General features: G+C 40.4%; 1 protein-coding gene and 1 pseudogene across 1 annotated transcript; one reads left to right on the forward strand and one right to left on the reverse strand.

Annotated features, from left to right (window-relative positions):
- Positions 1-17,571: 17,571 nt before the first annotated feature.
- On the forward strand, positions 17,572-18,393 carry LOC148573344 (uncharacterized; annotated as a pseudogene).
- Positions 18,394-19,625: 1,232 nt separating this feature from the next.
- Positions 19,626-19,970, reverse strand: LOC148573345 (uncharacterized). Its single transcript, XM_088505738.1, has one exon. It carries the CDS (start codon positions 19,968-19,970, stop codon positions 19,626-19,628), a length of 345 nt encoding a protein of 114 aa, XP_088361864.1.
- Between the last annotated feature and the right edge of the window lie 1,063 nt (positions 19,971-21,033).

Here is a 21,033-nt window from a genome sequence, read left to right on the forward strand (position 1 = left end):
ATGAGGTTTTATGCTAAAATTGTCACATATTATGAAAGAATGAATATCTCATGATTATGAGCATAGCTTTGATGTGTTTGGTTGATTAATGATAGGTGAAGAAAGCTTGGAGAAGAGTTGAAGCAAGAAGGAATAGCTAGGAGTAAAGAGAAGACAATGGAATAAATGAAAATGAACCAGGAAGCAAAAAGTTGGACCTAAAGTTAGCATCAAACTTTTGCACAAACTTTTGGTTGAAAAGTTAGCCCCAACGTTAGACCCCTAACTTGGAGGCTAACGTTGGCACATGAAATTCACCCCTGGGCACCAAAAGTTTGCGCCAACGTTAGCCCCCTAACTTTGAGGCTAACGTTGGCATGAAGAGAACCTCCCTGGGCACCAAAAGTTTGCGCCAACGTTAGCCGCCTAACTTGGTGGCTAATGTTGGCACATGAAATTCACAAGGGGAGGAGCAAAAGTTTGCGCCAACGTTAGCCCCCTAACTTTGAGGCTAACGTTGGCGCCACACACCACAACAGCTTGAAGGGGTATACTTCCAACAAGAATAACTTGAGCTACAGAGCTCCAAATGAGGTGATTCAAGAAGCATTGGAAAGTAGGAATCAAGAGCTTTCCAAGCATATATGGCACTGCATGGTGGACACTAAAATTAAGGGAGAAAACTGCCCCGCAATGTGCATAAATGAACATGGTGGCAACCTGCAGTGAGGCCACTTGACCTCTGCACCTTCGATGGAGTATAACTCGAGCTATAGAGCTCCAATTGATGTGCTCTCAACGGCATTGGAAAGTAGACATCCAGGGCTTTCTAACAATGTATTATAGTATGGGGTGAACAATACGTTTGAGCCTCCAGAACTGGCGTTTTCGCCAACGTTTGAGGCAAACGTTACCTCAAACGCTGCACACCAAAGCCAGCGACCATGCCCTCTTCAAATGATCATAACTTGAGTTGTAGATGTCCAATTGAAGTGATTTTAAGTGGGTTAGAAATCTGACATTCAGAGCTTTCCAACCATATATGATAGTCTATATTGGGCATAAAATTGGCAACATGACAAGAGGACAAATTTGGCGCCATAAATGTGCATAAGGGAGGCCAACGTTGGAGCAAAAGTTAGACCCCTAACTTTTGCCCCAACGTGGATAGCAGCAAATTTTGTGGGCTGATATGAAAAGTTAGACCAAAAGTTAGACCCCTAACTTTTGCTCTAACTTTTGCACCAACTTTTGCAAACTCAACCCGGTTCAATTCGGTTCCTCTTCAAACTCCAAGAGCAATCAACCAAGGCCTCTTTCAACCCAATTCCACCAAGAGCAAAGGCCCATGATCATCACTCAAAGGCACAAGAAATAGATAAAATAGGAATTTCATTTAATTGTAATTTGTTTTTAATTTCATTTTCATTTCCATTTTGTAAAGCCTATATAAGGCATCATTTTCATATTTGTGAGGAGGCTGGCTCTGCTAGAGCATTAGGAGTAGAGTAGAATAGAAAGTCTCCTTTGATACACTTTTAATTTTCTGCAATTGTCATTTTTCTAATATTGAATTCAGTTTTCTGAAATCTCAGTTTCTACAAGTCTTTGCTACACTTTTCTTTCCTGCAAGTTAAATTTCCTCTATGCTTTGATCTATTGCTCTCTTTAATTTCCAGCACCCTCTCCCATTTACATTTCATACAATTTAAGTTTCTGCAATTTACATTTCTTGCTCTTTAAGCTTCTGCCCATTTACATTCTGCAACTTTAATTTTCCTGCAATTTTTACATTCTGTTGCTCAACTTCACACAATTCACTAAATGTCAGCTTGACTAAACCAATCACCCACTAAAATTGCTTGATCCATCAATCCCTGTGGGATCGACCTCACTCCCGTGAGTTATTATTACTTGATGCGACCCGGTGCACATGCCGGTTAGATTTGTGTGTTTTGGGAGAAATTTATTTTTCACCAAAATACTCATCAAGTTTTTGGCGCCGTTGCCGGGGATTGATTAGATCAACAATGATTAAGTGGGTGAGAAGTCTAGATCAAGCATTTTCTTTATTTTTGTTTTCTGTTTCAAAGTGAAACCAAGGTGTTTGAGTTTTTGCCTCACTAAGAAATTCTCATCTCTGATATGAGTAATTTCAATTTTCCTTGGTTGTGTGTTTTACAAAACTCAAATGGAGTTCAACTCATCTTATGATCAAACAAATTCTATGGGATATCACCCACCATCACCAATTTCTAATGATGGATGGGAATATCACCAAGAAACTTTAAATTCTGGGCTCTCCAATTCATGGAGCCATGCTTCAGAACCACAAGATGAGAAAGAAAATCATATTGGACATTTCCCTCCACCACAAAATGATTCAAGTCATTATTCCACTGGTGGCTGGGAGTATTACCAAGAAACTGCAAATTCTGAGCAGTCAACTCACATGAGAGATTGTCCAACCTCACCTCCCACTTCTACATTTGAAAATTCTTCATCACCTAAATATGCCTCAACACAAACTTCCACGAACCTAGGCCTCTCAAAGCTAGAGATCATGTTTGAAAAATATGAGAGGGAGGTGCAAAGATCTTGGAACGAGCAAGAGAATTCATTCAAAAACATGGAAGTGATGGCAGGCCAATTGTTGAATGCAAGGAAGGAGAAAATGGAAAAACAAGAATGCAAGGTCCCTGTGTTAAGTGAAATTGCAAAAAAGGAGGAGGTGGAAGAGCAAAATGAAGATCCACTTCAAAAATCCAGAGAATTGTTGAAAAGACAAGAACAATTCATGAAGGAACAACAACAAGCCTGGAAAAGGGAAGAAAGTCTCTTAAAAAATATGAATGAAGATTTAGAGAAAATAAGGAAACACTTAGAACCACTGAGCAAGAAAAATGAAGGCCAATTGATGGATATGAAGGAAAAAGTGGAAGAGCAAGATAAGGAGGCCACTGCATCAAGTGAACTTTCAATGAAGAATGAGGTGGTTGAACCTGAAACTTCACTTAAGATGACAAGAGAACATGAAAACTCACAACTCTCACAAACCTCCCTGGACCAAAACACCTCAATATTTGAATCCATGATTGAAAGGTATGACGAGGAGATGAAGAAATGTTGGGAAGATCGACAAACCTCCCCCATGATAGAGCGATTGAAACAAATGTTGGGTGTAAAAGAGGAAGTGAAGGAGCAAGAAAGTGAAGAAGTCATTCCAAACTCAAGTGAAGCAGAGAAGTACATAAAGGAGGAGTTCATGGAACCACCAATACAAAAGGCTCTGGATGAATACAAAACTCCAAAAATCACACAACCACCAAGACTTGGATTCAAAGAAGTGAAGGCAATTGACAAAAGCACCGAAAAGAGGATTGCGACCAAACTACCAAGGACAACATTCAAGAGGAGGTCAACCACAAGCAATCCAACCCCTGGACCAATAGCAGGCAAGCTCAATCAAGCCATGTACAACAAAAAGCTTGCTGAGAGGAAACCAAGACAGGGGGCAATAGCTGAATCTTCTCCTCTCTTGAAGTCATTCCTCTTAACAAATTGGAAGAAGAGGAAGAAAGTAAGGAACAGGTAGACAGTAGGTATATTTCTTCTCCTTGCTTTGTTTAAATCTCAATAAATTGGCATATGGTTACATTCTAAGTTTGGTGTTGCCTTGCAACAAATTGTTTTCAATCCCGTTTGGATGATTGCATCAATTCTACATGAAGTGTCATGCTAAGATTCTAAGTTTGGTGTGCCACCTACTTTTCTATGCAAATCATTCAGCAACACCACTTGTCTGCATGACCATAATGTCTTTGCAGTGTTAATTTTCTTTTGGTTTGATATTTTGTTATTCTGTTTACTTTAGTTAATTCTTTGTTTTTTTTATACTTTCATTTTAGTTGCTTATTCGCTGTGTTTATTAATACATCACCAAGAGAGTTTTATTAATGACAGAATCTTGGCTTGGTGATTGTATTTAATAAAGAACAGTTTCATTTGCTTGGTTTTAATTCAAATAAATGGACATAGGATTGCATTCTAAGTTTGGTGTTGCTATGCAACACAATTTGCTTCAAATCTTTACTGGATACTTGCATTGATTCCAAGCGAAAGTGTCACACTAAGTTTGGTGTGCCACTTATTCTTTATGCAAAGTATTATGCTCACCTTCTTAAGCTTGCAATCACAATGTCTCTGTCTCTTGTGCCTTGATTATTATCTTTAATTTTGCTTGCTTAAAACACATGTGCTACTAACATTTCATTATGTAAGACATTCATGATACATCTTAACCCCATAGCCATTGTTCTAATTATTGCTTGAGGATGAGCAAGTATTTTGAGTTTGGCAAGGGAAGGAGGAGAATGGGAGGAAAATGACAACAATAGAGAAGATGAACTACAAGGTTGTAAAGTTCTTTTTCCTCTCATTTGTTTCAAGCACTATAAACTGCATGATTGTCTTTACCTTCTCTGTATGCATGTGTGTATGAAAAGGCATAGTTTGATTTCTAAATTGCAACATGGTGCTATGTCATTATAATTACCAACTTGAGTTTTGTGAATTCAAAAGCAACAAAGTATCATGATCATAAACAAACAAGGCATTAAAGAAGATTTTAGCATGTGCATAAAAGTATTGGGAAGCTAGTATGTTTGATTGTTGCTTAATTGCATTAGATTTTATTTAATTGAAGTTTTCATCTAGGACATTTTGTGAAATCTTTTGAAAATCATGAAAACCTTGAAGAAGCAAATGCAAAAATAAAGCGAGAAAAGAAAAAGGGAAAGAGTGAGAAAGCTGAAGGCTCTGAGTACCAATGGCAATTTATTTGCTAAGTACTTGTGGTGTTTATGTATCAAGCCAAATGCTTGAAAACAAAACACTTAGAAGTCAAGGCTAGGCTCAAAGTGCAAAAGCACTCCCTCAAAGCTCAAGGCTCTGAGCATCAATGATTAGAGAGTTAAGGAAAGAAAAGAAAAATGAGCTTAATGAAGTCCTCTAATCAAATGCTTGTGGTGCTTATGTATCAAGTGGTAATACTTGAAAACAAAGCATTTAGAAGTCGTAGCTTTGTTATCAACTCATGGGGCAAAGCACCCAAAAGGAGAAGCTAAATAAAAAAAAAATCAAAAGCTTGTTTCAAGGAAGAAATATAAGAAAAAGATTTCATAAATTGAGCTAGATGGAAGCATCAATCATTTACATTTCTTTTGTGATTGTAGCATGCTTAAAAAACTAGCTTACCATGAACATTGAGTTGCTATTCTTCTTGCCTTGGATTGTCAATCTTTATTGCATGATTCTTTTCTTGCTTGGGGACAAGCAAGGTTTAAGTTTGGTGTTGTGATGACATGTTACCATGTCATGTTTTTCTATGCTTTTTCCTTTGTTTTCAGTAGGTTTTATGCACCTTCTTGAGCCATAAGCAAGCCAATTGGGTAGATTTTCATGCTTCCTTTGATTTAATCAACCATGTATGAATTCATGCTATTTCATGAGGTTTTATGCTAAAATTGTCACATATTATGAAAGAATGAATATCTCATGATTATGAGCATAGCTTTGATGTGTTTGGTTGATTAATGATAGGTGAAGAAAGCTTGGAGAAGAGTTGAAGCAAGAAGGAATAGCTAGGAGTAAAGAGAAGACAATGGAATAAATGAAAATGAACCAGGAAGCAAAAAGTTGGACCTAAAGTTAGTATCAAACTTTTGCACAAACTTTTGGTTGAAAAGTTAGTCCCAACGTTAGACCCCTAACTTGGAGGCTAACGTTGGCACATGAAATTCACCCCTAGGCACCAAAAGTTTGCGCCAACGTTAGCCCCCTAACTTTGAGGCTAACGTTGGCATGAAGAGAACCTCCCTAGGCACCAAAAGTTTGCGCCAACGTTAGCCCCCTAACTTGGTGGCTAATGTTGGCACATGAAATTCACAAGGGGAGGAGCAAAAGTTTGCACCAACGTTAGCCCCCTAACTTTGAGGCTAACGTTGGCGCCACACACCACAACAGCTTGAAGGGGTATACTTCCAACAAGAATAACTTGAGCTACAGAGCTCCAAATGAGGTGATTCAAGAAGCATTGGAAAGTAGGAATCAAGAGCTTTCCAAGCATATATGGCACTGCATGGTGGACACTAAAATTAAGGGAGAAAACTGCCCCGCAATGTGCATAAATGAACATGGTGGCAACCTGCAGTGAGGCCACTTGACCTCTGCACCTTCGATGGAGTATAACTCGAGCTGTAGAGCTCCAATTGATGTGCTCTCAACGGCATTGGAAAGTAGACATCCAGGGCTTTCTAACAATGTATAATAGTATGGAGTGGACAATACGTTTGAGCCTCCAGAACTGGCATTTTCGCCAATGTTTGAGGCAAACGTTACCTCAAACGCTGCACACCAAAGCCAGCGACCATGCCCTCTTCAAATGATCATAACTTGAGTTGTATATGTCCAATTGAAGTGATTCTAAGTGGGTTAGAAAGCTGACATTTAGAGCTTTCCAACCATATATGATAGTCTATATTGGGCATAAAATTGGCAACATGACAAGAGGACAAAGTTGGCGCCATAAATGTGCATAAGGGAGGCCAACGTTGGAGCAAAAGTTAGACCCCTAACTTTTGCCCCAACATGGATAGCAGCAAATTTTGTGGGCTGATATGAAAAGTTTGACCAAAAGTTAGACCCCTAACTTTTGCTCTAACTTTTGCACCAACTTTTGCAAACTCAACCCGGTTCAATTCGGTTCCTCTTCAAACTCCAAGAGCAATCAACCAAGGCCTCTTTCAACCCAATTCCACCAAGAGCAAAGGCCCATGATCATCACTCAAAGGCACAAGAAATAGATAAAATAGGAATTTCATTTAATTGTAATTTGTTTTTAATTTCATTTTCATTTCCATTTTGTAAAGCCTATATAAGGCATCATTTTCATATTTGTGAGGAGGCTGGCTCTGCTAGAGCATTAGGAGTAGAGTAGAATAGAAAGTCTCCTTTGATACACTTTTAATTTTCTGCAATTGTCATTTTTCTAATATTGAATTCAGTTTTCTGAAATCTCAGTTTCTACAAGTCTTTGCTACACTTTTCTTTCCTGCAAGTTAAATTTCCTCTACGCTTTGATCTATTGCTCTCTTTAATTTCCAGCACCCTCTCCCATTTACATTTCATGCAATTTAAGTTTCTGCAATTTACATTTCTTGCTCTTTAAGCTTCTGCCCATTTACATTCTGCAACTTTAATTTCCCTGCAATTTTTACATTCTGTTGCTCAACTTCACACAATTCACTAAATGTCAGCTTGACTAAACCAATCACCCACTAAAATTGCTTGATCCATCAATCCCTGTGGGATCGACCTCACTCCCGTGAGTTATTATTACTTGATGCGACCCGGTGCACTTGCCGGTTAGATTTGTGTGTTTTGGGAGAAATTTATTTTTCACCAAAATACTCATCAGAGGGTAAGCATGGCCGAATGGCCAGCCTCCCATGGAGGTCTAGAGATCTAAAAATGATCAAAAGATAAAACTCAGGATGTCTAATACAATAGTAAAAAGTTCTATTTATAATAAACTAGCTACTAGGGTTTACAGAAGTAAGTAATTGATGCATAAATCCACTTCCGGGGCCCACTTGGTGTGTGCTTGGGCTGAGCTTGAGTGTTGCACGTGTAGGGGTCCTTCTTGGAGTTGAACGCCAGGTTGTAACGTATTTCTGGCGTTCAACTCTGGTTTGTGACTTGTTTCTGGCGTTTAACTGCAGACAGCAGCGTAGAACTGGCGTTCAACGCCGTTTTATGTCATCGAAACTCGGCCAAAGTATGGACTATTATACATGGATGGAAAGCCCTGGATGTCTACTTTTTAACGCAATTGGAAGCGCGCCATTTTGAGTTCTGTAGCTCCAGAAAATCCATTTTGAGTGCAGGGAGGTCAGAATCCAACAGCATCAGCAGTCCTTCTTCAACCTCTGAATCTGATTTTTGCTCAAGTCCCTCAATTTCAGCCAGAAAATACCTGAAATCACATAAAAACACACAAACTCATAGTAAAGTCCAGAAATGTGAATTTAACATAAAAACTAATGAAAACATCCCTAAAAGTAACTAGATCCTACTAAAAACATACTAAAAACAATGCCAAAAAGCGTACAAATTATCCGCTCATCACAACACCAAACTTCAATTGTTGCTTGTCTCCAAGAAACTGAAAATCAAATAGGATACAAAGAAGAGAATATACTATAAATTTCAAACTATCATTGAAACATAGCTTCAATCATATGAGCGGGACTTGTAGCTTTTTGCCTCTTGAATAGTTTTGGCATCTCACTTTATCCATTGAGGTTCAGAATGATTGGCATCTATAGGAACTCAGAGTTCAAATAGTGTTATTGACTCTCCTAGTTCAGTATGATGATTCTTGAACACAACTATTTTATGAGTCTTGGCCGTGGCCCTAGGCACTTTGTTTTCCAGTATTACCACCGGATACATAAATGCCACAGACACATAATTGGGTGAACCTTTTCAGATTGTGACTAAGCTTTGCTAAAGTCCCCAATTAGAGGTGTCCAGGGTTCTTAAGCACACTCTTTTTTTTGCTTTGGACCTTGACTTTAACCGCTCAGTCTCAAGTTTTCACTTGACACCTTCACGCCACAAGCACATGGTTAGGGACAGCTTGGTTTAGCTGCTTAGACCAGGGTTTTATTCCTTTAGGCACTCCTATCCACTGATGCTCAAAGCCTTGGGATCCTTTTTATTTGCCCTTGCCTTTTGGTTTTAAGGGTTATTGGCTTTTTGCTCTTGCCTCTTGGTTTTAAGAGCTTTTGGCTTTTTCTGCTTGCTTTTTCTTTTTCTTTCTAAAATTTTTTTTTCGCCTATTTTTTTTCTGCAAGCTTTGTTCTTTGCTGCTTTTTCTTGCTTCAAGAATCATTTTTATGATTTTTCAGATTATCAAATAACATGTCTCCTAGTAATCATTCTTTTAAGAGCCAACATATTTAACATTCTTAAACAACAACTTCAAAAGACATATGCATTGTTCAAGCATACATTCAGAAAACAAGAAGCGTTGTCACCACATCAATATAATTAAACTAAGTTCAAGGATAAATTCAAAACTCATGTACTTCTTGTTCTTTTGAATTAAAATATTTTTCATTTAAGAGAGGTGATGGATTCATAGGATATTCATAACTTTAAGACATAGTTACTAACTACTAATGATCATGTAATGAAGACACAAACATAGATAAGCACATAACATAGAAAACGAAAAATAGAAGAAATAAGAACAAGGAATGAATCCACCTTAGTGATGGTGGCGTTTCCTTCTTGAGGAACCAATGATGTCCTTGAGCTCTTCTATGTCTCTTCCTTGTCTTTGTTGCTCCTCCCTCATTGCTTTTTGATCTTCTCTTATTTCATGAAGGATGATGGAGTGCTCTTGATGTTCCACCCTTAGTTGTCCCATGTTGGAACTTAATTCTCCTAGGGAGTTGTTGATTTGCTCCCAAAAATTCTGTGGAGGAAACTGTATCCCCTGAGGTATCTCAGGAATTTCTTGATGATGAGCTTCTTCGTGTGCCTGTTGAGATCCATGAATGTGCTCTCTTGTTTGCTCCATCCTTTTCTTAGTGATGGGCTTGTGAGATGGATCTTTCCATCTCCCATGGCTCAGAGGTGGAAGCAATTGTCTTCCCTTTCCTCTTTCTTGAGGTTTCTCTGGCTTTAGGTGCCATTAATGGTTATGGAAAAACAAAAAAGCTATGCTTTTACCACACCAAACTTAGAATGTTGCTCGCCCTCGAGCAAAAGAAGAAAGAATAGAAGAAGAAGAAGAAGATATGGAGGAGATGGAGGGATGTGTGTATTCGGCCATATGGGTGGGATTGGGTGGGAGAGAGATGTTGAATTTTGAAGGTAGGTGGGTGTATGGATGTGAGTGGTAAATGGAAAACAGAAGGGATGATCATGAATGGAAAGAGAGATGATGAGGTTGGTGGGGATCCTATGGGGTCCACAGATCCTGAGATGATCCTGTGGGGTCCACAGATCCTGAGGTGTTCAAGGATTTACAACCTTGCACCAAATTAGGCATGTAAAATGCCCTTGCACACAACTCTGGGCGTTCAGCGCCAGGTTGGTGCTTGTTCTGGGCGTTGAACGCCCATTTGTAGCCTATTTCTGGCGTTGAACACCAGAACCATGCTTGTTCTGGGCGTTCAGTGCCAGCTCTCCTCCAGGGTGCATTTCTGGCGTTCAAACGCCCAGATGCTGCCTATTTCTGGCGTTCAGCGCCAGAACCATGCTCTGTTCTGGCGTTGAACGCCTAGAACATGCTTCTTACTGGCGTTTAAACGCCAGTAAGGTCTTCCTCCAGGGTGTGATTTTTCTTCTGCTGTTTTTGATTTCGTTTTCAATTTTTTATATTTATTTTGTGACTCTACATGATCATGAACCTATAAAGACATATAACTAAGAAAAATATAGTTAGATAAATAAAAATTGGGTTGCCTCCCAACAAGCGCTTCTTTAATGTCAATAGCTTGACAGTGGGCTCTCATGGAGCCTCACAGATGTGCAGAGCTTTGTTGAGACCTCCCAACACCAAACTTAGAGTTTGGATATGGGGGTTTGACACCAAACTTAGAGTTTGGTTGTGGCCTCCCAACACCAAACTTAGAGTTTGACTGTGGGGGCTTTGGTTGACTCTGCTTTGAGAGAAGCTTTTTCTGCTTCCTCTCCATGGAGGCAGAGAGAGATCCTTGAGTTGTAAACACAAGGTTGTCCTTATTTAATTGAAGGATCAATTCTCCTCTGTCCACATCAATCACAGCTCTTGCTGTGGCTAGGAAAGGTCTTCCTAGGATGATGGATTCATCCTCTTCCTTTCCAGTATCCAGGACTATGAAATCAGCAGGGATGTAAAGGCCTTCAACCTTTACTAACACGTCCTCTACTTGTCCATAAGCCTGTTTTCTTGAATTGTCTGCCATCTCTAATGAGATTTTCGCAGCTTGTACCCCATAGATTCCCAGTTTCTCTATTACAGAGAGGGACATGAGGTTTATCCCTGAACCAAGGTCACACAGAGCCTTAAAGATCATGGTGCCTATAGTACAAGGTATTATGAACTTTCCAGGATCCTGTCTCTTCTGAGGCAATGTCAGTTGATCCAGATCACTTAGTTCATTGGTGAACAAGGGAGGTTCATCTTCCCAAGTATCAATGCCAAATAATTTGGCATTTAGCTTCATGATTGCACCAAGGAACTTGGCAGCTTGCTCTTCAGTAATATCCTCATTCTCTTCAGAAGAGGAATACTCATCAGAGCTCATGAATGGCATAAGGAGGTTCAATGGAATCTCTATGGTCTCTAGATGAGCCTCAGAGTCCTTTGGTTCCTCAGAGGGAAGCTCCTTATTGATCACTGGACGTCCCAGGAGGTCTTCCTCCTTGGGATTCACGTCCTCTCCTTTCCTTACAGGTTCGGCCATGGTGCTTATGTCAATGGATTTGCACTCTCCTTTTGGATTCTCTTCTGTATTGCTTGGGAGAGTACTAGGAGGGATTTCAGTGATCCTTTTACTCAGCTGGCCCACTTGTGCTTCCAAATTTCTAATGGAAGACCTTGTTTCATTCATGAAACTTACAGTGGCCTTGGATAGATCAGAGACTAAGTTTGCTAAATTAGAGGTATTTTGTTCAGAGTTCTCTGTCTGTTGCTGAGTGGATGATGGAAAAGGTTTATTATTGTTAAACCTGTTTCTTCCACCATTATTAAAGCCTTGTTGAGGCCTTTAATCCTTCCATGAGAAATTTGGATGATTTCTCCATGATGGATTATAGGTGTTTTCATATGGTTCACCCATGTAATTTACCTCTGCTATTGCAGGGTTCTCAGGATCATAAGCTTCTTCTTCATAAGAAGCCTCTTGAGTACTGTTGGATGCATCTTACATTCCATTCAGACTCTGAGAAATCATATTGACTTGCTGAGTCAATATTTTGTTCTGAGCCAATATGGCATTCAGAGTATCAACTTCAAGAACTCCCTTCTTCTGAGGCGTCCCATTACTCACAGGATTCCTCTCAGAAGTGTACATGAACTGGTTATTAGCAACCATGTCAATGAGTTCTTGAGCTTCTGTAGGCGTTTTCTTTAGGTGAATGGATCCACTTGCAGAAGTATCTAATGACATCTTTGATAGCTCAGATAAACCATCATAGAATATATCCAGGATGGTCCATTCTGAAAGCATGTCAGAAGGATACTTTTTGGTCAGCTATTTATATCTTTCCCAAGCTTCATAGAGGGATTCACCTTCTTTTTGTCTGAAGGTTTGAACATCAGTTCTAAGCTTGCTCAGCTTTTGAGGAAGAAAGAACTTGGCTAAGAAAGCCGTGACCAGCTTATCCCAAGAGTTCAGGCTGTCTTTGGGTCGAGAGTCCAACCATATTCTAGCTCTGTCTCTTACAGCAAAAGGGAAAAGCATGAGCCTGTAGACTTCAGGATTTACTCTATTAGTCTTAACAGTATCACATATCTGCAAGAATTCAGTTAAGAACTGAAAAGGATCTTCAGATGGAAGTCCATGAAACTTGCAGTTCTGCTGCATCAGAGAAACTAGCTGAGGTTTCAGCTCAAAATTATTTGCTCCAATGGTGGGAATGGAGAAGCTTCTTCCATGTAAATTGGAATTAGGTGCAGTAAAGTTACCAAGCATCCTCCTTGCATTATTATTCTTTTCGGTTGCCATCTCCTCTTCCTGTTCGAAAATTTCTGAAAGGTTATCTCTGGATTGTTGTAATTTAGCTTCTCTTAGTTTCCTCTTCAGAGTCCTTTCAGGTTCTGGATCTGCTTCAACAAGAATATTCTTGTCCTTGCTCCTGCTCATATGACAAAGAAGAGGGCACAGAAAAAATAATAATAATAATAATAGGGATCCTTTATACCACAGTATAGAGGTCCTTGTGTGAGTAGAGGAAAAGAAGAAGAAAAACTGAACTCAGAGAGAGAGGGTTCGGATTTTTGGAGAGTGAGGGAGAGATGTTAGTAGATGAATAAATAAAATAGAAGGAGATGAGAGAGAAGGAGAATTTTCGAAAATAATTTTTGAAAAAGAGTTAGTGATTTTCGAAAATAGTTTTTGAAAAAGGTTAGTAATTTTCGAAAATAAAAATCAAAAAATAAAATAATTAGTTAATTAAAAAGAAATTTTTGAAAAAAGGGGGGAGATATTTTCAAAAATTTGAGAGAAAGAGAGTTAGTTAGGTAGTTTTGAAAAAGATAAGAAACAAACAAAAAGTTAGTTAGTTAGTTGAAACAAATTTTGAAAAGATAAGAAGTTAGGAAAAGATATTTTGAAATCAAATTTTGAAAAAAATGAGATAAGAAGATATTTTTGAAAAGATATGATTGAAATTAGTTTTGAAAAATATTTTATTTTTAAAATCACAATTAATGACTTGATTCACAAGAAATCACAAGATATGATTCTAGAACTTAAAGTTTGGATCTTTCTTAACAAGTAAGTAACAAACTTGAAATTTTTGAATCAAAACATTAATTGTTATTGTTATTTTCGAGAATATGATGTAAACTTAAGAAAAAGATTTTTGAAAAATATTTTTGAAATTTTCGAAAATAACTAAAAAAATTAAAAAAAGATTTGATTTTTGAAAAAGATTTTGAAAAAGATAAGATTTTTTTAAATTGAAAATTTGATTTGACTCATAAAAACAACTAGATTTTAAAAATTTTTGAAAAAGTCAACTCAAATTTTCGAATTTGATGAGAGAAAAAGGGGAAGATATTTTTTTGATTTTTTTTTTAATTTTTATGATGAGAGAGAAAAACAAGAAAAATGATGCAATGCATGAAAGTTATGGATCAAAACAATGAATGCATGCAAGAATGCTATGAATGTCAAGATGAACACCAAGAACACTATGAAGATCATGATGAACATCAAGAACATATTTTTGAAAAATTTTTAATGCAAAGAAAATATGCAAGACACCAAACTTAGAATTCTTTAATGCTTAGACACTAAGATTTCCAGAATGCATATGAAAAACAAGAAAAGACACATAACAAGAAATTATCAAGATCAAACAAGAAGACTTACCAAGAACAACTTGAAGATCATGAAGAACACTATGAATGCATGAATTTTCGAAAAATGCAAGATGAATATGCAATTGACACTAAACTTATAACATGACACAAGACTCAAACAAGAACACAAAAATATTTTTGATTTTTATGATTTTATAATTTTTTTGGATTTTTTCAAAAATTATTTGAAAAAGAAAAATAAGGATTCCAAAATTTTTAATATGAATTCCAGGAATCTTATGCTCTTTAAACTAAAGCTCCAATCAAGGGGTCAGGCATGGCTTAATAGCCAGCCAAGCTTTAGAATGGAATTACATCCATTGAGGTGATTAGTTGAAGACCAATCCCAAAGGAGTTTGGATATGGCTTTATAGCCAGCCAGGCTTCAACATGCTTCATGAAACACTAGAATTCATTCTTAAAAATTCTGAAGAAAAATATATTTTTGAAAACAATATTTTTTTTTTAAATTTTTTCGAAAACAAAGGAGAAATTTTTGAAAGATTTTTGAAAATTTTTTTTTGAAAACTTTTTGAAGATAAAACAGAAAGAAAGTTACCTAATCTGAGCAACAAGATGAACCGTCGGTTGTCCAAACTCGAACAATCCCCGGCAACGGCGCCAAAAACTTGGTATGCAAAATTGTTACTCAGGTTGTGAATTATTGTTCGAAATTGATTCCCTGGCGATGGCACCAAAAACGGATGCACAAAACCATGGTCTCATATCTTCACAACTTCGCATAACTAACCAGCAAGTGCACTGGGTCGTCCAAGTAATAAACCTTACGTGAGTAAGGGTTGAATCCCACGGAGATTGTTGGTATGAAGCAAGCTATGGTCACCTTGTAAATCTCAGTCAGGCAGATATAAAATAGTAATGGGGTTTTCGAAATTAATACTAAAATAAGGATAGAAATACTTATGTAAATCATTGGTGAGAATTTCAGATAAGCGTATGGAGATGCAATCGTTCCTCTGAACCTCTGCTTTCCTGCTATCTTCATCCAATCAGTCTTACTCCTTTCTATGGTTGGCTTTATGTAAGGATGTCACCGGTGCCAATGGCTACTTTCAATCCTCTCGGGAAAATGATCCAAATGCTCTGTCACAGCACGGCTAATCGTCTGGAGGCATCACCCTTGTCGTTGGTTGCATCCTATTCCTCTCTGTGAAAATGGTCCGATGCGCTGTCACTGTATGGCTAATCATCTTGGAGGTTCTCGATCATACTGGAATAGAATTTACTATCCTTTTGCATCTGTCACTACGCCCAGCACTCGCGAGTTTTGAGTTTGTCACAGTCATTCAATCCCAGAGTCCTACTCGGAATACCACAGACAAGGTTTAGACTTTCCGGACTCTCATGAATGCCGCCATCAATCTAGCTTATACCACGAAGATTCTGATTAAGAGATCTAAGAGATACTCATTCAATCTAAGGTAGAACGGAAGTGGTTGTCAGGCACACGTTCATAGGGAATGATGATGATTGTCACGTTCATCACATTCAGGTTGAAGTACGAATGAATATCTTAGAAGCGAAATAAGATGAATTGAATAGAAAACAGTAGTACTTTGCATTAATCTTTGAAGAACAGCAGAGCTCCACACCTTAATCTATGGAGTGTAGAAACTCTACCGTTGAAAAATACATAAGTGAATAGAGGGTAAGCATGGCCGAATGGCCAGCCTCCCATGGAGGTCTAGAGATCTAAAAATGATCAAAAGATAAAACTCAGGATGTCTAATACAATAGTAAAAAGTTCTATTTATAATAAACTAGCTACTAGGGTTTACAGAAGTAAGTAATTGATGCATAAATCCACTTACGGGGCCCACTTGGTGTGTGCTTGGGCTGAGCTTGAGTGTTGCACGTGTAGAGGTCCTTCTTAGAGTTGAACGCCAGGTTGTAACGTATTTCTGGCGTTCAACTCTGGTTTGTGACTTGTTTCTGGCGTTTAACTCCAGACAGCAGCGTAGAACTGGCGTTCAACGCCCTTTTACGTCGTCTAAACTCGGCCAAAGTATGGACTATTAAACATTGCTGGAAAGCCCTGGATGTCTACTTTCCAACGCAATTAGAAGCGCGCCATTTTGAGTTCTGTAGCTCCAGAAAATCCACTTTGAGTGCAAGGAGGTCAGAATCCAACAGCATCAGCAATCCTTCTTCAACCTCTGAATCTGATTTTTGCTCAAGTCCCTCAATTTCAGCCAGAAAATACCGGAAATCACAGAAAAACACACAAACTCATAGTAAAGTCTGGAAATGTGAATTTAACATAAAAACTAATGAAAACATCCCTAAAAGTAACTAGATCCTACTAAAAACATACTAAAAACAATGCCAAAAAGCGTACAAATTATCCGCTCATCACTTGCATTAGGAAGATCCTGGGGGAGTAACCATTCCAGATTTTTGGCTTTTGTTCGTAGGCTTCATTTTAACTATGGGTTTGGTGTTTAGACTTGACTGTAGACATTGGGTAGGCTAACTGTAGTTTTTGGCGTTAGTGCCGGTCTCCCAACCTCATAGACTGACTCTAAGTGGTGCCCCACTGTAGGTATGGCCCAACGTTCCATCGTGAGGGTTCCCGTTGCAAGAGCACCTTATGATTGATACGCCTAGGTGACCTCGAACGTGAAGGAAACCCCCAACTAGATGTCTCTAGAGGAACTTACGGAGTTCCGACAAGCCGAGTATCTCTGCGGGGGAGGCCCCGAGGAGGCTAACTATGAGGTTTTTGTTCCTACTAGCCAGGAACAGATATTCCAACTAAACCTACACTCTCCCTGGGTCCCCGATTGGATCTGGATGTACAAGGCGATGTTCACCCACCTGGGAGTTCGCATCCCCTTTTCCCCCTTTCAAATGGCGCTTCTCAATCGATGTGACATGGCGCCGTCTCAGTTGCATCCAAACACCTGGGCCTCTATCCGCTGTTTCGAGATGGTTTGTCAATATTTAGAGCTGACAGCCTGCGTCGAGGTATTTTTGTTCCTTTTCACCTTGGCAAATCCTTCCAAAAAAGGAAAGGCTAAAAAAGGCTTCATGTCCTTCCGAGCAGCCCAAGGTCGGAGGATCTTTAGCTTGTTTGAGGATTCTTACCACGGTTTTAAAGATAAGTATTTCAAAGTTCGCCCCGCTGAAGGTCGGCACCCCTTCTGGCTGACTTTAGAAGGGGAGTGCCACATCCCGAGCTATTGGAGCTTCGGTTTGGGGGCGAACGCCTTCATGAAGGTGACCTACAAAGGGTTGTCCCATGAGAGCAAGAAGGTTGCCAACGTTCTGTTGGTTATATTTAGCAGGAACCATGTTAACCCCCCATCTCCTTATGGGCAATCAGGACATGGCTAGGGGTTATATAGGTGCATGGTCGCTTGGTTCTTTGCTCGTGTTTATTATTTGTACCGACTAACAAGCTTTCATCTGTTGTTGTAGTATCAATGGCTGGCGAACAGGTTGGAGTTGATGCTTTGTTTAATACATTTCTTGCTGATGATAGCGACGATGACTCTGCCACCCATAACAACGAGGTGCCCCCCAACGATGCCGTCGAGGTCGAGGCTCAGTCCCAACCTACCTAGGGGGAGGTGATTGGAACCAGTGCTGGTCCGAGTCCCCGACCAGAGATCGAGGTGGAGGGTGAAGGGCCTGAGGTGGTGGTTGTTGACAACCCAAGAAAGAAGAAATCGTCTTCTAGCCCTGAGGGAGTCCTCACAGTTGATGGAGAAGAACTTTGATGTCGGGAACTTCATTGATTCCCAACTGCTCCCCGGCACGGAGGACATCTTCCGTGGTGGGGATCTCGCCTCGCAGGCCAGATGGATGTATCGTACCTTGCTCCGGGGAGCCGCCAGAGCGAGAAAAGTGGAAATCGCCTTGGTGGGGGCGCGGTCATTTGAGAACAAGCTTCAATCATCTATTAAGGGTAATGACAAGTACAAGGTTGAGGTCAGGTCGCTCCAGACGCAGCTAGCTGACGCCGAGGAGAAGATCAAGACTTCCGATGCTGTCGTAGCGTGACTTACCGAGCGGGAGCTTTCCTTGGAGGGTCAGCTCAGCGTTGCTCAAGGTCGGGTGAATGAGCTCGAGAAAGAGCACGATGAGGCTCTTTCATCGGCAATTGTAGCCAAGACTGAAGCAGCTGATTTGAAGAAGTACAAAGAGACCATGAAGCAAGGTAAGAATGCCATCCTGATGACCGAGGAGGCTATCAAGGCTCAGGTGAAGCTGCTAGCTCCCAACTTCGACACCTCCGCTATTAGCGTTTTCAAGACTATCAAGGATGGCAAGATAGTTGATATTCCGAAGAAAATGATGTAATCTTACTTGTTGTATTTTGTTTGAAATTTTGTAATCTGTAGATTTCTGAATACTTGAGTAGTTCTAGCGAACTTGTTTACCGTTTTGTTGGTAGATTAACAATTTACTTGTCGACCGTTTTGCCGGTAATTAACTCGCTTGGTATTTGCTGTTTGATTGCCGTTTTGTTGGTAATTAACTCGCTTGGTATCCGCTTACTGTTTGTTTGCCGTCTCATTGGAAATTAATGAAGCTAGGTCGTGGCTTTTTTCGTTTGAATGTCTCAAACTTGGCTTTACTTAGCAGCCGTTTGTTGTAGTGTTTGCGACTTCGTTGGTTCCCGGGGTGATCAATCCCGGGATGCTGTGTCGCTATGGAATTGGTTACCTTTACTTGGCAAAATAATTTGAACAATTTCAAACGGTGTATCAAAATTTAAAACGAGAAGTCCGAAACTAGGGGAGACAATCAGTGTAGCAAATTGTCATTCATATAAATAACCAATAGGGAGTAATATAAACATAAAGTAGTACGTGTCTTACTAAACCGGCTAGGCATGCAAACCGCTTGCTCGCTGGGTGTGTCCTGGCTCCTAGGAATAGAATCTTCTTAGGTTCCTTGCATTCCAGGTTCTGGGAATTTCCCTGACATCTAGCCGCTCCAACTTGTAGGCACCACTGCCAAGTACTTCCTTCACCCTGTATGGACCTTCCCAATTTGCCGCCAACTTTTCTTCTCCTGGTGTCGGGAGTCCGATGTCGTTGCGTCGTAAGACTAGGTTGCTCGGCTCAAAATATCTCTTGAGGACTTTGGCGTTGTAACTCAGGGCCATCCTCTGCTTCAATGCCGTCTCCGACAAGTTGGCCGTCTCTCTAGTTTCATCCACTAAGTCCTTTTCTACGGCTTCTTCGACTCCTCCCAAAAGTAGCCGCCGGTGTTGTTCCCCTATCTCCACGGGAATTACTGCGTCCACCCGGTAGGTGAGCTAGAAGGGCGTCTCCCTAGTAGATGACTGTTGAGTTGTGCAATAGGACCAGAGGACTGAGGCTAGCTCATTTGCCCATGCTCCCTTCTTCTGGTCAAGTCGCTTTTTGAGGCCTTGTAGGATGACCTTGTTTGCCGCTTCAACTTGGCCGTTGGTTTGGGGGTGCTCAACAGACGAGAACTTCTGCTTTATGCCTAAGCTGGCAAGGAATTATCCGAATTTTTTGTCGGCAAACTGTGTCCCATTGTCCGAGACGACGATCTCTGGGATTTCAAATCTGGCTATTACTTGTCTCCACATGAACTTCCGACAATTAGCCAAAGATATATTGGCCAACGGCTCGGCTTCTACCCATTTGGTATAATAGTTGATGGCGACAATTAGGTACTTGACCTGTCCAGGTCCAACCGGGAAAGGCCCTAACAGGTTGACTCCCCACTGTGAGAATGGTCGGGAGGCCGTCAGCAGGCTTAGTTCAGCTTCCGGTACTTTGTGAAAGTTAGTGTTCTCTTGACATCTTCTGTATCTCTTCACAAACTCTTTGGAATCCACCATCATTGAGGGCCAGTAGTAATCGGCCCGGACGAGTTTTCGGGCTAAGGCCTTCCCTCCAATGTGATGGCCACAACACCCCTCATGGACTTCGCTTAACACATAGTCCGTTTGTTCGGGGCGTAGGCACTTCAATAGAGGTTGGTTGAGCCCTTTCTTGAACAGCTAGCCTTGTATTATTGTCTACTTGGCCACTTCTCTTCTTAGCACCTTTGCCGTCTTTTCTTCATTAGGGAGTTTACCGTCTTCCAGGAAATCAGTGATCGGGTCTATCCATGAGGGGTCTGCTTGGGTTAAATGCAAGGTCACTGTTGGTTCTTTTAACAAACCTTGAATGATAGATCGGTTATCCATTCCTGGCTTTGTGCTCGCCATCTTTGATAGGAGATCAGCCCGTGTGTTCTTCTCCCTTAGAACGTGCTGTATCGTGACCTCGTCGAACTCCTCACTTAGCTTCTTGACCCTCTCCAAGTATTTCTGCAGCAGTGAGTCCCTGGCTTGATACGTTCCATTAACCTGCGACGTGATGATCTGAGAGTCACTACATACTTCCACTATGGTGGCCCCGACTTCCCTCGCCAATTGCAGGCCGCCAAGAAGGGCCTCGTATTCTGCTTAATTATTGGACACCGGAAAGTCGAACTTGATTGATTGCTCATATACGACTCCCGTTGGGCTTTCTAGAATGACTCCTGCTCTTCCGAACGTTTGGTTGGAGGCTCCGTCCACGTGGAGGTTCCACCGTGTGTTCGGTGCCTCAGGAGTGTTTCCCGTCACTTCAACCAGAAAATCAGCCATTGCTTGGGCCTTGATTGCATGTCTGGGCTCGTACTGCAAGTCATACTGAGACAGTTTGATTGCCCAGGTCATCATTCTGCCCGCCAGGTCGGGCTTTTGTAGCACTTGGCGGATTGCTTGGTCCGTCCTGACGATTATCTGGTGTCCTTGAAAGTACTGTCACAACCTACGAGAGGAGGTTAGGAGAGCGTATGCCAGCTTTTCCAACTTACTGTACCTCAGCTCTGCGCCCTGCAATGCCTTGCTCACAAAGTAGACTGGTTGCTGT

The sequence above is a fragment of the Arachis ipaensis genome, chromosome B2 (assembly GCF_059453495.1).
Source record: "Arachis ipaensis isolate K30076 ecotype BB chromosome B2, ASM5945349v1, whole genome shotgun sequence".
In the NCBI taxonomy this organism is placed as follows: domain Eukaryota; kingdom Viridiplantae; phylum Streptophyta; class Magnoliopsida; order Fabales; family Fabaceae; genus Arachis; species Arachis ipaensis.